This window comes from Copadichromis virginalis, linkage group LG9 (genome assembly GCF_057382275.1).
Source record: "Copadichromis virginalis isolate Kocher_CV1m ecotype Utaka linkage group LG9, C_Virginalis_male_GT1.1, whole genome shotgun sequence".
Classification (NCBI taxonomy): domain Eukaryota; kingdom Metazoa; phylum Chordata; class Actinopteri; order Cichliformes; family Cichlidae; genus Copadichromis; species Copadichromis virginalis.
The window spans coordinates 21,130,866-21,143,032 of NC_140626.1; the positions used below are offsets into that span (position 1 = coordinate 21,130,866).

Sequence of the window (12,167 nt, forward strand, 5' to 3'; positions counted from 1 at the left end):
AGCATCAGTTTTAAAGGGCAATTTAAAAACCCCGTCATCTGGAAAACTACTTGAACTAAGACCTTAATTTTATTTTTTTTATTTTTTTTTAGATATCTCTACGATGGCTCAAAAAAAAAAGCTCACGTTAACACAGAGTGATGGATGAATTCCCTAAAATGTTTGGACGTCTGATCTCTGACAGCAGAGATGGAAACTAGAGTTCTCTCTCATTTTCACAATATGACTTTTTGAAGTCCTCAAAAGTCATTCACCCACACAGCTCAGTTAGAGGATGTGATGTAACGCCTCTCTCCCGTACAGCAGCCACAGTCTTTGGCTGTTATACATAACTATGAGCATATCACAGAAGTTCAAGCAGTGCTTGTTATTGGTTTAGTAGCTGGGGATAGTAGCTAATAGCTAATGCAGCTTTATATTAGGTATGTTTGCTCCCTTTGCTTAAGAGTACAGATGAGCGTACTAAGCTATACAAACACAATTTTTCCATTCATATTAATTTTAGCATTTTTTTTCTCACATTTTTATCTTTGGAAAAGCGATGACAAATGCTCGTAGGTACCAAGTATCTTCCTCTCTTCCTCTTCCCCTCTGCGATCTGATATTTCTGTCAGTGTTGTCCCCAAAACATCATAATCAGAACTGACCGGTCGTGCTTTTGTAATGTCAGAGCTTTACGCCTGAGAAAAAATTCCTGCGCACGGGGAAATGTTGTTTTTGAAACCATAATCTTTGCTTAAACCCGGCTGAACTTTGCCCATTATGTCTAACAAACAGAAGATTAATAATTCCACATTTACTTTTGGTTTCCTGTTGGTCACAAATCCCAGTGTCACGGGTGAAAGTCCACCATAACCTTATCTATAATTAGCCTTTATCGCTTCAGCCACGTTGTAGTGTTTTTATCCTTGATCGTCACAATATGATTGGTCAGTCGGTCCAGTGTTTATGATGCTTAAGGGACAACGCCTGCGGCTGTGTCAGAGACGTCTTCTCATGTGAACTGTGCTTTGATCTTTTTAGTTCCTGTCCTCCTAAATGTCCCTGAAGAATGAGCATTAATATTTCTCACAGGTTCAGCTACCCGTAAATAACCAAAACGGCACTGGAAACAAGTCATTTTATGCAAAAATAAGATTAAGAGGGAAAACATCATAGATGCATTGAGAATATCACGCTAACCCTTCATTGGCGGCGCTCTCTCTTTCTCCCTCTCTCTCAGTGGGTGCTGAAGAGCTGGCTCCCCGGGGGGCGGCTTCACACCGTTTCTCCTCTTTTTTTTTTTTCTTCTTTTTTTTGCTTTGCTTGCCACTGATAAGATTTCATCTTGTTATTTTACAGCGTGTGGGAGCAGCTCTTTTATAAGACTGACATACTGTAGATTCTCTCCCACACTCCTCATCTCGCTCTGTTTTCTTTCTCTTTTTTGTTTCTCTATTCTTTCAGCTCCACACTTGGCATTCCTTGGCTCTCATTCGCACTACGCCACACTGGCTGGCACTCGACCATACATCAGTGAATATCCTGGTTTTATGTTCTCCCTCCTTACTCGGCTGTGTGCCCCACATACAGTTGTCCCTCAGTTGTTTCTTCCTTTTACAGCTCACTTTTACGGGGTGGTGGCATTTATTTAAGTGAATAACGGCACCACATAGGCAAGCTTTTAATTATTTATTGCCTATGTGATTTATTTAAATTCTATTTTCCCACCATCCATGGGCTGTAAACTCCTAACCACAGCTGATTCCTCTCTGGCTGAGCTCTCTATTAGCTGCTTTCACCCTACTCTTCTCTGTACTGGTGACCAGTGACTGCTTTGGAGTCCCAGTAGATAAAGGCAGGCGTATTTAAAAAATAAAAGTCCCCGTCCAGACACTCCTGTGTGTATTTATATGTTCAAACAATATTGTTTTACTTGCATTAACTTGTCTCCTCCTCATTATCCTCTCCTTTATCTCCTTTACCTGTCATTTTTTTTTATTTGTTTATCTTTTTGGTGGGCTTCATCACCTCATGTGTCTTATGTATCGCTCCTCCAGCTCCTCCCCCATCCGGCCCTCCCTCTTCACTCACACCAGGAGGCAGCTCCACCCTGTCCAAGAAGAGACCGCCGCCCCCCCCTCCTGGACACAAACGCACCCTGTCCGACCCACCCAGCCCACTCTCTCACAGTCCACACAGTAAAGGGGGCGTAACCGGGGGTGAGATGCAAGCACACGTTCTGTAACAGTAGGGCTGGTTTCACTCAGGCGTGTGGTTCCAGTCTGAAGATAGAAGATCACGATTCTCCAGAGAAGTTTTGTTCATTTTTTAAGTTAATTTCACTTAGGAGAGGAAAAACCGAATGTTAACTCTGCGTCCACTTCTAGGTTTTTCCAGAGCGTTTTGAGTTCATACGCTCTTACCCAGAGATTCATAGGTCATGTATCCCACCGGAGGTAGACTCCATTGAATAATTACCACCTTAAAATGTGTTTTTAAAGCTAATAAGTGGACATAGTTTAGATTTTTTTTATTTTAGCTGATTTTTTTTAGTATTTTGACTTTTGTTTATTAAGTTCCACAAACTGTTTCTTCCATTTTTGTCTCTTATGCAGTCTGAAGAGCCATAAACAGTCCCTCTACACATCCTATACATTTCTGTAGAGCTGCATTTGTCGAGTAATTTGTAGTTAATATCTACTGGATGTCCAGTCCAATCCAACTTTATTTAGTAAGCACTTTTAAAAAAACAACATAGTGCTTTCAATTTAAAAGACACCAATAGAATATAAAACACTTGTTTGTTTGTTGTTTTTGTTTTTTAAAGGAAAGTAAAAACCAGTAAAACATGAAAATAACAGAAATAAAATAATTCAAGTAAGTTTTATTTTATAGCTCTAAATCACAACAGCAGTGACGTCAAGGCTCTTTATAGTATAAATATTATAGCAAAGACCCCAACAACTCCATAATCCGATGACCCCCTTTAAGCAAACACTTGGCGATAGTGGGGAGGAAAAACTCCCTTTTAACAGGAAGAAACCTCCAGCAGAAACAGCCTCAGAGAGGCCATCTGCCCCAACAGACTGGGGGAGATGGGAGAACCAAATGTTTTGTCGCTGAAAGCATTAATCCACAAAAACTTAGCATTACAGTGTAGCAACGATGCTTCAACCACTTAGACTATTTAGACTCGATGTCTCCAGCTGTTCGAGTCCACATCAAAGTATAATCGTGTCGTTAGCCTCTGGCGGGAAGTTTTTCAGTTTTCTGGTTTAGCCAGATGTTACCCGGGCCGAGCTGTTGTTTACAGTAGCAGCTAAATTTTAAAAAGCTAACAAAAGACAGATTTTGGTGGAGTTTAATCGATGATTCTGAAATTGTATTCCAGCAAATATGTTCAACCAAAGATCGCTAGATCCTGATTGGCCAACAGCATTTGGACTACAAATTGACTACAAATGGTACCAAAAATCTGTTCCTTTATCTACAGTCTGTATGTTTAAATATATACAGAGAACTTCCATATGGTTGCATTATAAACCATCTAATTCACAACTTTGTGAACATCCTCAAATCACCATTCAGAATAGCTTTAAAGTGCATATTGAGACAAATATGCTTATACAACTGTGGATTTGATTTAAAAAACAATCACATTTTACATGTGGTCATATCTTTAGGGAAATTTTTACTGTTATTGGGGCTACGTTCCCATGTCTCTCACACACGCACACTCTAAACCCAACCACTAATAAAAAGATGGTATTTAGTTGCACAACAACCCCTGTTTCCAAATAACGAGGGGCTCATGGAAAGCTCAGCCAGATGACGCCTTCCTCATTGTTTTTTTTGTTGTTTTTAACCATCACAGCATGTTGATTTATTTCCATATTTATATTAAATTAATCTCTTGGCCAGCGCTCCAATATGGTGTTAAATAATCTCGTATTGCCATCATCGATGTTAATTTTTAGGAAGCGACTCCACCCCTCCTCCGGTGACTAAGATGTCTCCTGTTTCCAACAAGTTTGAAGGCATTCCTCAACAGCAAAGGTATCAGACAGAAACTGTGTGGATGTTGAAGCCTCTTCTTTGTGAAATAGTTTTGTTTTTGTTTTTTTCAAATATAGTTATTTCACTTTTTTTTTCTAGCTCTACTTCAAGCAACACAAAGTCTACACTTGGTCCAAGGGTTCTTCCCAAACTACCTCAGAAAGGTACAGACGTTTGGATATTTTGTGTTTTTAGTGCAAGGAGTTGAATTAAAAAGGTATTAATGAGCCACTATGCGGTTACCTCTCCAGTGGCATTGCGTAAGATTGACACCATACACCATCCGTCTGTGGATAAGCCTAGCCTTCCTCCAGAGGTCTTCCAGAAGTCTCCGCCGCCAGCTGAAACCCCGCAGAAGGTTCCTCTGGTGGAGAGGCCTCAGCCGGGAGACCTTCCCCCAAAACCGCAGGTGTCGGAACTCCCCCCTAAACCTGGAGACCTTCCTCCGAAGCCGCAGCTCTCCGACCTCCCTCCCAAACCTCAGCTGGGTGACCTACCACCTAAACCCCAGCTCAAAGACCTCCCTCCCAAGCCTCATCTTGCAGACATCCCCCCAAAACCTGGGTCAGTCGAGTCTGCTCCCAGGCCGCTCCACGGAGAGCCAACGCCAAGGCCCCAAATACAGCCTCCACCTCCGCCTCAAACTCATCCTCAACCACAACCTCAACCGCACCCACAGCCTCAAGACTCGCCGTCACCTAATCAGCAGGCAAATATAGGGACCCCATTTCAACAGTCTGCTGAAGACACCAACGGGACCCCTGCAGGCACCCAAGAGACACCTGTGCCCCTCCCAAGGAAGATCACAACGGTATGGACTCGCATATTATTTCTAAGGGTTCCTTTTTAAAAAAGAAATAACAGTGTAAACATACACATTTTTACGTCTTTGTATATTTACTCATATATAATATTTCAGCTATCACGTATATAGATGTTAATCATTGCAAAAGTCCCTCCAGCATAGACTTTCTTAATGCAAATAATGTTAACGCAATGCAAAATTTGTTAACATCAACACACTACAAACTCCTGCATTCCTAAATGCCTGCCACTTCACAGTATATCAGGTAAACTTGCCATTGTTTTTGTCACCGTATAATCCAGACTGGACCTTGTGTCTTTTTTTCAGATTGAAAAGTACAAAAGTTACAAACCTACCTTAAGATCCTGGATGTTTTGTCCTCTGTGTCTGAGATAATTTGTAGTTTTAGAGTATAAATGGGTTGAATTCGTTCCCAGTGGAGACTCTCATTGACTCTGCCTCTGAGTGAAGCTGCTTTTATTTAATAAACTCAGTGAAAACACTCCTACAGATCTTTTTATCTGTTGGTAAAACCCCAGAATATACATTTGCTCTGTCACTTCCTCTTGTTTGGTGCGAAACTTGTTGATAAACAGCATATTTGAGGTTAGGCGTGTAGGCGTTTGATACAATGTGCCAGATATGGCATGGACTTAATTTACAACGCCTGCATTTACATATGCAAAGATAACTATTAGAGTTTGCATGAACATGAGATAAAATGTACAGCTGTGGTGTGTTTTCCACTAAATCAGCTGGATTGCTCTATGCCAGTACATGACTATCGGATATAAAAGAAGCACCACTTGACACCTATGCGACATGTCTTTGTAAACTGTTCCTGTCTTCAAAGGTTTGTTCAGATCTCACCAGATGCTCGGGGGACATTTCAGTCTTACAACAAAAACATGGTTACTCTTAAAAAATATCTGTTTTATTGTGTTAAATGTGTCTGGACACATTGTGTTATACTAAATTTAAATACATCTCCGTTATTATTAATAAATGGAGTAAACCCTGCAGGCTAGTTAATTAACACGCCTCACTACTACTCGTCATATTCCAGAGATGCCATCCCAATATGTGGAGAGCGGTCACCTTGGGTCAGCGCTGTCCCCGACACCATTAAAGTTAAAGTAAATTTAAATATAGCATCCCAGATACGAACTTCGCAGACAGACTTTTTATTTCATCATCACTCCCCATTTTTTCGGTGTAACATATTTGTGGGGAGTGATGATGTCGAAGCCTAGATGGCAAACTCTAAATGCGTAATGGTGCTGTTATGAATCGCACAAAGCCAGAGTGGTCGGACTGAACTGGTTTTGCTGTTTGTTTCTGTCCAGGGGAAGAACAAAGCCCGGCGGGTGAAGACGATCTACGACTGCCAGGCTGACAATGATGACGAACTGACATTTGTTGAAGGAGAGGTGATTATAGTAACAGGGGAAGAGGACCAGGAGTGGTGGGTGAGTGTGGCCTAAGCGTATCTTGTACCTTTTGAACATCTCGCAGTTTAAACTAATAGAAAAAAACAAAATCACACAATATTCCTTTGCTTTGCCTCCAGATCGGGCACATTGAAGGAGATCCGGAAAGAAAAGGAGTATTCCCCATGTCTTTTGTGCACATCCTGAGTGACTGACAGCCAGAAAGACTTGCACTACACCTCTGTCCCTAAATTGGGAGGTCCTGTAAATAGCTCTCATAACACCTCTTGTCACAAGACAAGTGTCCTAAAGAAGAAAAAAAACAACAACACACCAAGAAGAAACCCCACGAAGGCTCATCTAGCCATGGATGCCTCATCCATGCTGTACAAAGAATGTGTGTATTCTTCCTCTACCAGTATTATCTTAACCCTATAGCACGGCTGTGACGAAGCCACTCTCAAAACCCTAGCACTTACCTTAAAGTCTATGTTTATGCTGTTACTGTGTATATATGTATGTAAATATATATATTTGTGTGTGAGTGTACATACATGTTTTATTGTACAAAACATGTACCATTGCTCTCTGCCTGTCAGATTAAGCATCAGGGTGGTAGAGTTTGAATTTTATCTGTATTGATTTTACCGGCCCTCAAATAACTATCTGCTCATATTTCTGGGAAAAGGACAAATATGAAATGGAATGTGAAATAGGTCATGTCATTGTTTGTCTTGCATCCCTGTTTACCACCACAATTGACTGAAGAGGCAGGAAGTCTCCCACTGACTCTTCCCGAGATGGAAGAAAGAGAAAAAAAAAAGTCATTTAATGTACTCTTTGTTCTTGCTTGCTTTGTGTGTACTCGTATTATGGTTGTTTTACAGTTTACCTGCTGCTACTGTGTGGTGGAATATCAATGCCTGTGGTTCACTGTAGGTCACTAATTTACTCCTTGTTACACTGTTCACTGTATGTATGCTCTGTGTGTGAACTCAACGCCATCTCCACAGTCCTTTGACCTTTTTTCTGTGCATGGTGTAACAATGACTGGAAATGAGTGGAGTGCTGCGTTCGACGACGCTCACCTCAGGGTTTGAAGAGCCACTATTAATATAAAGCAGGACTGCGCAAAATGTATCCTGTTGTTAAAAGCCACTATTAATGACAAGTACGGGAAACTCCAGAGGACATCTTAGCAATAACTTGATTTTTCTGACAGGCTAGAAGTCTCACAACAACCTGTGTTCACAGTTCAGTGTCTTGTAAAACCTCATGAGCTTGAATTTTTTTCTTTTTAGTTTGAGTCATGTGATATCATTCTGTTACTGGATTCAGTCGTAGGCAGTATAAAAGACGGACGAAGATGGCCGCCGGTTTTGGACTGTATTTTTCAAGCTTCGGCGCTGTTTTAGTCAGTGCCATGTTGGCTTCTCAAAGCCAGAAGTTACCTTATATGGCACACTGCGTTCATAAACAGTATGGGTGTGCTGAGTAACACACTAACGATAATAATACTAGAATTTAACTCGGCAAAATTGAAGGAGAAGCTTCTTGGATGGTCTCTACCACACAGCAAACTGATATTGAGATCTATTAAAAATGCTCTGAAAGGCACCAACGGCACAAAGTGGACGAGGCCTAGCAGACAATTGGGATGCCTTTCAATCTATGTGGTCACACCCCTTACTTATATACCTAGATGGATGAGTTTTTGAAAGAAACTACCCCTGAGACCAAAAATGTTTTTGTTTTTCTACCAGGCTGTAAACATGCTTCTTAATGCTGTCAAGTTATTTTAACATGGGAGTCTACTCCCTTCTGGAGCCAGCCTCAAGTGGCCACCAGAGGAACTGCAGTTTCCCTGCTGGCTTAGTTTCAGCTCCAGCAGTTGCCCCTTGGATTTAGTACATTTCCAGGTTTACCTGTGAACCAGAGATGTCTTTTTAGACGAGGTGGACTTTAGAGAGCCGATGTATTTTCACCTGGTCCACACCAACCTGCAGTTCTTCCCATGTTAAGGAACAAACCCATCAACCCATTGTATCATTAAAAGTGCTGTATTTAAACCTTAAGCCTGGTCTTTTATTTGGTTGCCATGTAGTTTTGAGGTCTTTACGGCTTTAAGCCAAGCATTTATTTTTAAAGTTGCTGTTGATGTTAAGCTGGAGAAATTTGGGATTTCTCTGGAATTTTAGTTTTGGGGTTACTCAGATAAAAATTGGCAACTTGTGTAAACGCCATCTATCGTTTCTATATTAAACTTTCACTGCTAAAGTTAAATGTACATAAATATGCTGTTGCTTAGAAGCTGGCGTTTTACTAGCTTAGCATTGAACTGATTTGAGTTCTCAAAGTGTATTTCAGCATGCAGTATAAAGCACAATTGCAATACAGTGGTGTATATTCGATTCAGGCTTAAACTACTTACGAGGTTTTCTGTTCAAAATGCACACCAAACCAAAAACATTACAAGTAGCCTTAAATCTAGAGTAGAGGCTCAAGTTGTAGGGAGAGAAACTGAAAACTTTACACCCCCATTTAGCACATTGAAGTTTCACACTAGCATTCTTTTGCCAAAGCAAGGCACAAACTACCAGTACAGGACGCTAAAGTGACTCCATGTGCCACTCAAAACATTAAAAGTTTAGATTTCAGATGCCGGCTGTTGTAAACGAACTTGAAAATCCAGACCATACTCATTAGAACCAATAAACTCTGCATTTGGTGCTTTACAATTTAAAGCATGACTTTATTACAAACTGGAGATGTTGTGCACCATGAGATGCTGAGGAGTCTTATTCAGCTTTAATATTTAAGACTATCCCTGAGGAGAGTTTAGTTTAAGTTCTTTCAGATGTACATTAAGATGCAGTTGACGGTTCAACAGTAAAGACACTTAAACCAGTTCTTCTCCACACCATTTTATTTTGAGACATTCAATTTTAAACCAAAAAACCAACCAAACTCTACTTCTGGGTTTATCAACACAGGAATACTATACACTTTAAAGACAACATAAGCTTTTTGTGTCACAACACAAATACATTTCATCAAATAAAACTCTTCCCATGAAGCAGCATTACCAGACCTCTGGTAAACCAAAAACTTATTTACAAACTTGAGCTTTGTGAAGTTTTGAGCCGTGGTTCTTTTCCACTGACTTGATGACTCCTACAGCGACCGTCTGCTTCAGGTCTCTCGCCGCGAAGCGACCTGTGAAGAAGAGCCAGTCAAACGAGGGCACAACCAGGAGGATTCATACACGCAGAGTTGTGTGCATGAAGAGATCTGTGCTTACCTAAAGGAGGGTATGTGAAGAAGCTCTCCACACACATGGGCTTGATGGGGACCAGTTTGACTGTGGCTGCATCTCCAGACATGAGGATCTGCGGGTGGTCCTCCAGCTTCTTGCCAGTGCGGCGGTCGAGCTTCTCCTTCAGCTCAGCGAAACGGCAGGTGACGTGGGCTGTGTGGCAGTCCAGAACTGGGGAGTAGCCTGCTTTGATCTTCCCTGGATGGTTCAGGATTATCACCTAAGACAAAAGCAAGGTTTAGTGGAAACAAACCAAAAAAGTGAGGCAATTTCTTCCTGCAGTGAACCAACCTGAGCGTCAAAGCTTTTAACATCTGAAGGAGGATCCTGCTGAGCGTTCCCAGCCACGTCCCCACGCCGCAGGTTCTTCACGGACACGTTCTTGATGTTAAAGCCAACATTGTGGCCGGGCAGAGCCGTCTCCAGCCCCTGGTGGTGCATCTCAATAGACTTGACCTCTGCAGTGAGCTTGGCAGGGGAGAACATCAGCATCATGCCAGGCTTCAGGACACCAGTTTCAATTTTACCCACTGGCACCGTCCCAACTCCTGGAGGAGTAAGAAACACTTCAATTTCAGCATGTTTACAGACATTTTCTACTCCAAAAACAATACTGTACTTCCTCTACTGCATTTTTCATAAATGAAGCTGTAATTGAGCTCAGACCAAGAAATCGAGAAAATGGGATCAAAAGCAGCGATTGACATCACCTCCAATTTTGTAGACATCCTGCAGAGGTAATCGTAGTGGCTTGTTGACTGTGCGCACAGGTGGCTGAATAGAGTCCAGGACTTCAAGCAGCGTCTTCCCACTTTTATTCCCTTCCCTTCGTCTCACCTTCCAGCCTTGAAACCACGGCATCTGTGCAGACGTCACTTTTACAGCATTGCAAGCCAACTTCTGGGGTTTAAAGGGGGGAAAAAAAGCCTGAAAACATCATTACCCTTTGAGATGCGGTGATCATGTTCTCCCCAGTCCAGCCTGAAACTGGAACGAAGGGCACAGCCGTGGTGTCGTAGCCAATCTTCCTGAGGAAGCCGCTCACCCCTCGCATCACTTCCTCGAAGCGGCTCTGGCTGTAAGGTGGCTCGGTCAGGTCCATCTTGTTCACACAGACTATGATTTGCTTCACACCTAGAGTATAAGCCAGCAAGGCATGTTCTCTGGTCTGACCACTCCGAGACACGCCGGCCTCATACTCTCCTTTGGCTGCAGAGACCACCAGGAGGGCAACGTCAGCCTGAAATGATATGAGCTTTAGGAAAAGGCAGCATTCATAGCAACAGATATTCAAGCACGCGTGTACTTCCTACCTGTGACGTCCCAGTTATCATGTTTTTGATGAAGTCACGGTGGCCCGGAGCATCAATTACAGTCATGATGTATTTCTGGGTGTTGAACTTCAGCAGCGTGATGTCGATGGTGATTCCTCGCTCCCGCTCAGCTTTCAGCTTGTCCAGCACCCAGGCAAATTTAAAGGAGCTCTTCCCCATCTGGAAGTCAAGCAGAATGAGTTTAACACTTGAAAAGTTGGAAGTTTTGCAGAAATTGTTTTTGTTTTTACTCACTTCATTCGCAGCCTTCTCAAATTTCTCCAGCCTCCTTTGATCAATTCCTCCACACTTGTAGACCAGGTGTCCGGTGGTGGTGGATTTCCCACTGTCAACGTGGCCGATAATCACCACGTTAACATGAGTCTTCTCTTTTCCCATGGTTGGAGATGGCGTCGCAAAACGTAATCAAGAGCGCTGCAGAGCTTCAGAAACTGTTGTTTTCTAGCAAATGGATCTGGCCATCCTCTTTGGAGAGCCTTTATAGCCCCCAGAGGATGCATAACTGAAGACAGGTGTGCTGCTTAATCTTAATCAAGCTTAATTGGGATCAGTCACACTTTGATGACAAATAAATGCTGCTTAAAGGCAAAGTGGCTTTAAAGCTTGAAGTTTAAAGAATATATTGATCTGCTTTGTGACTGTAATCTGTATTTTTGTTTAAAGTCCCAATGTTTCAGCGCAATCTTTTGATCAGTGTGCAGAAACAGACCGTTACACTCGCTTCTCTCTTAGGGCCTCATCATGGATCCTCTGATGAGCTCAAATTACAGCCAGGTGAGTCTTTCTCTGGAGCTGGAGCGCGCTCAACACTTGTCTCACTTACTGATTGCTGAAGAGTGAACTGAACAGATAACGGGCACGTTTAGTATCTGTGTCAAAAATATAATGACAAAACAGATCAAATCCATCATACTGAGAGTCTGCTGGTTTGAAGTGTAGTGGGAAAAGCACAGCTGATGTTTTGAATGTATTGAGCTTAATCACAATGAGGGATAATGCTGATCCAACCATTCATAAGCCATGTTTGTAGCTGTTTTAATAACTATAAATCATTAAACATTTTAGCAGGAGGCTCACTTAATTTCAAATCAAACTAATGTTTTGTTGCTCAGTGAAATCTGCTCCAGTGTTTGAACGTGAATATCTTAAAAACTACTAGAAATAAAAACATGAACTTTTCACTGGACTTTATTATCATCCAAATGAATCAGCATCTGTAATTTGGGACAAATACATTAAGATTT

General features: G+C 41.9%; 2 protein-coding genes across 5 annotated transcripts in view; one reads left to right on the top strand and one right to left on the bottom strand.

Moving 5' to 3' along the window:
* The window catches only part of asap1b (ArfGAP with SH3 domain, ankyrin repeat and PH domain 1b), an 84,093-nt gene extending 75,745 nt beyond the window's left edge, over positions 1 to 8,348 (top strand). The window contains exons 23-29 of one of the 4 annotated variants that reach the window (XM_085468164.1): positions 1,447 to 1,515; positions 2,040 to 2,201; positions 3,960 to 4,038; positions 4,138 to 4,202; positions 4,290 to 4,849; positions 6,190 to 6,312; positions 6,414 to 8,348. In XM_085468164.1, the coding sequence (XP_085324290.1) occupies positions 1,447 to 1,515; positions 2,040 to 2,201; positions 3,960 to 4,038; positions 4,138 to 4,202; positions 4,290 to 4,849; positions 6,190 to 6,312; positions 6,414 to 6,488 (1,133 nt within the window). In that variant the 3' untranslated portion in view covers positions 6,489 to 8,348. The remainder of the gene's footprint in view (positions 1 to 1,446; positions 1,516 to 2,039; positions 2,202 to 3,959; positions 4,039 to 4,137; positions 4,203 to 4,289; positions 4,850 to 6,189; positions 6,313 to 6,413) is intronic. The other 3 variants (XM_085468162.1, XM_085468161.1, XM_085468163.1) reach the window with 3 other exon arrangements.
* An 833-nt stretch (positions 8,349 to 9,181) lies between these two features.
* On the bottom strand, positions 9,182 to 11,444 carry eef1a1l3 (eukaryotic translation elongation factor 1 alpha 1, like 3). The gene is made up of 7 exons (XM_085468165.1): positions 11,158 to 11,444; positions 10,903 to 11,082; positions 10,533 to 10,829; positions 10,300 to 10,450; positions 9,881 to 10,137; positions 9,575 to 9,809; positions 9,182 to 9,489 (listed from the first exon to the last, which is right to left on the bottom strand). The coding sequence occupies exons 1-7, from the start codon at positions 11,299 to 11,301 to the stop codon at positions 9,383 to 9,385; spliced, it is 1,371 nt and encodes a 456-aa protein (XP_085324291.1). The 5' UTR covers positions 11,302 to 11,444; the 3' UTR covers positions 9,182 to 9,382.
* Positions 11,445 to 12,167: the final 723 nt, after the last annotated feature.

Bases quoted from the DNA above. Each gene is read 5' to 3' on its own strand.
- eef1a1l3 (XM_085468165.1), bottom strand. From the start codon at position 11,301: ATGGGAAAAGAGAAGACTCATGTTAACGTGGTGATTATCGGCCACGTT. The intron at 10,451-10,532 runs GTAATGATGTTT...ACGTCTGCACAG, and splicing joins TGATCACCGCATCTCAAAGG to ATGCCGTGGTTTCAAGGCTG. The intron at 9,810-9,880 runs GTTGGTTCACTG...CTTTTGTCTTAG, and splicing joins TTAAAAGCTTTGACGCTCAG to GTGATAATCCTGAACCATCC.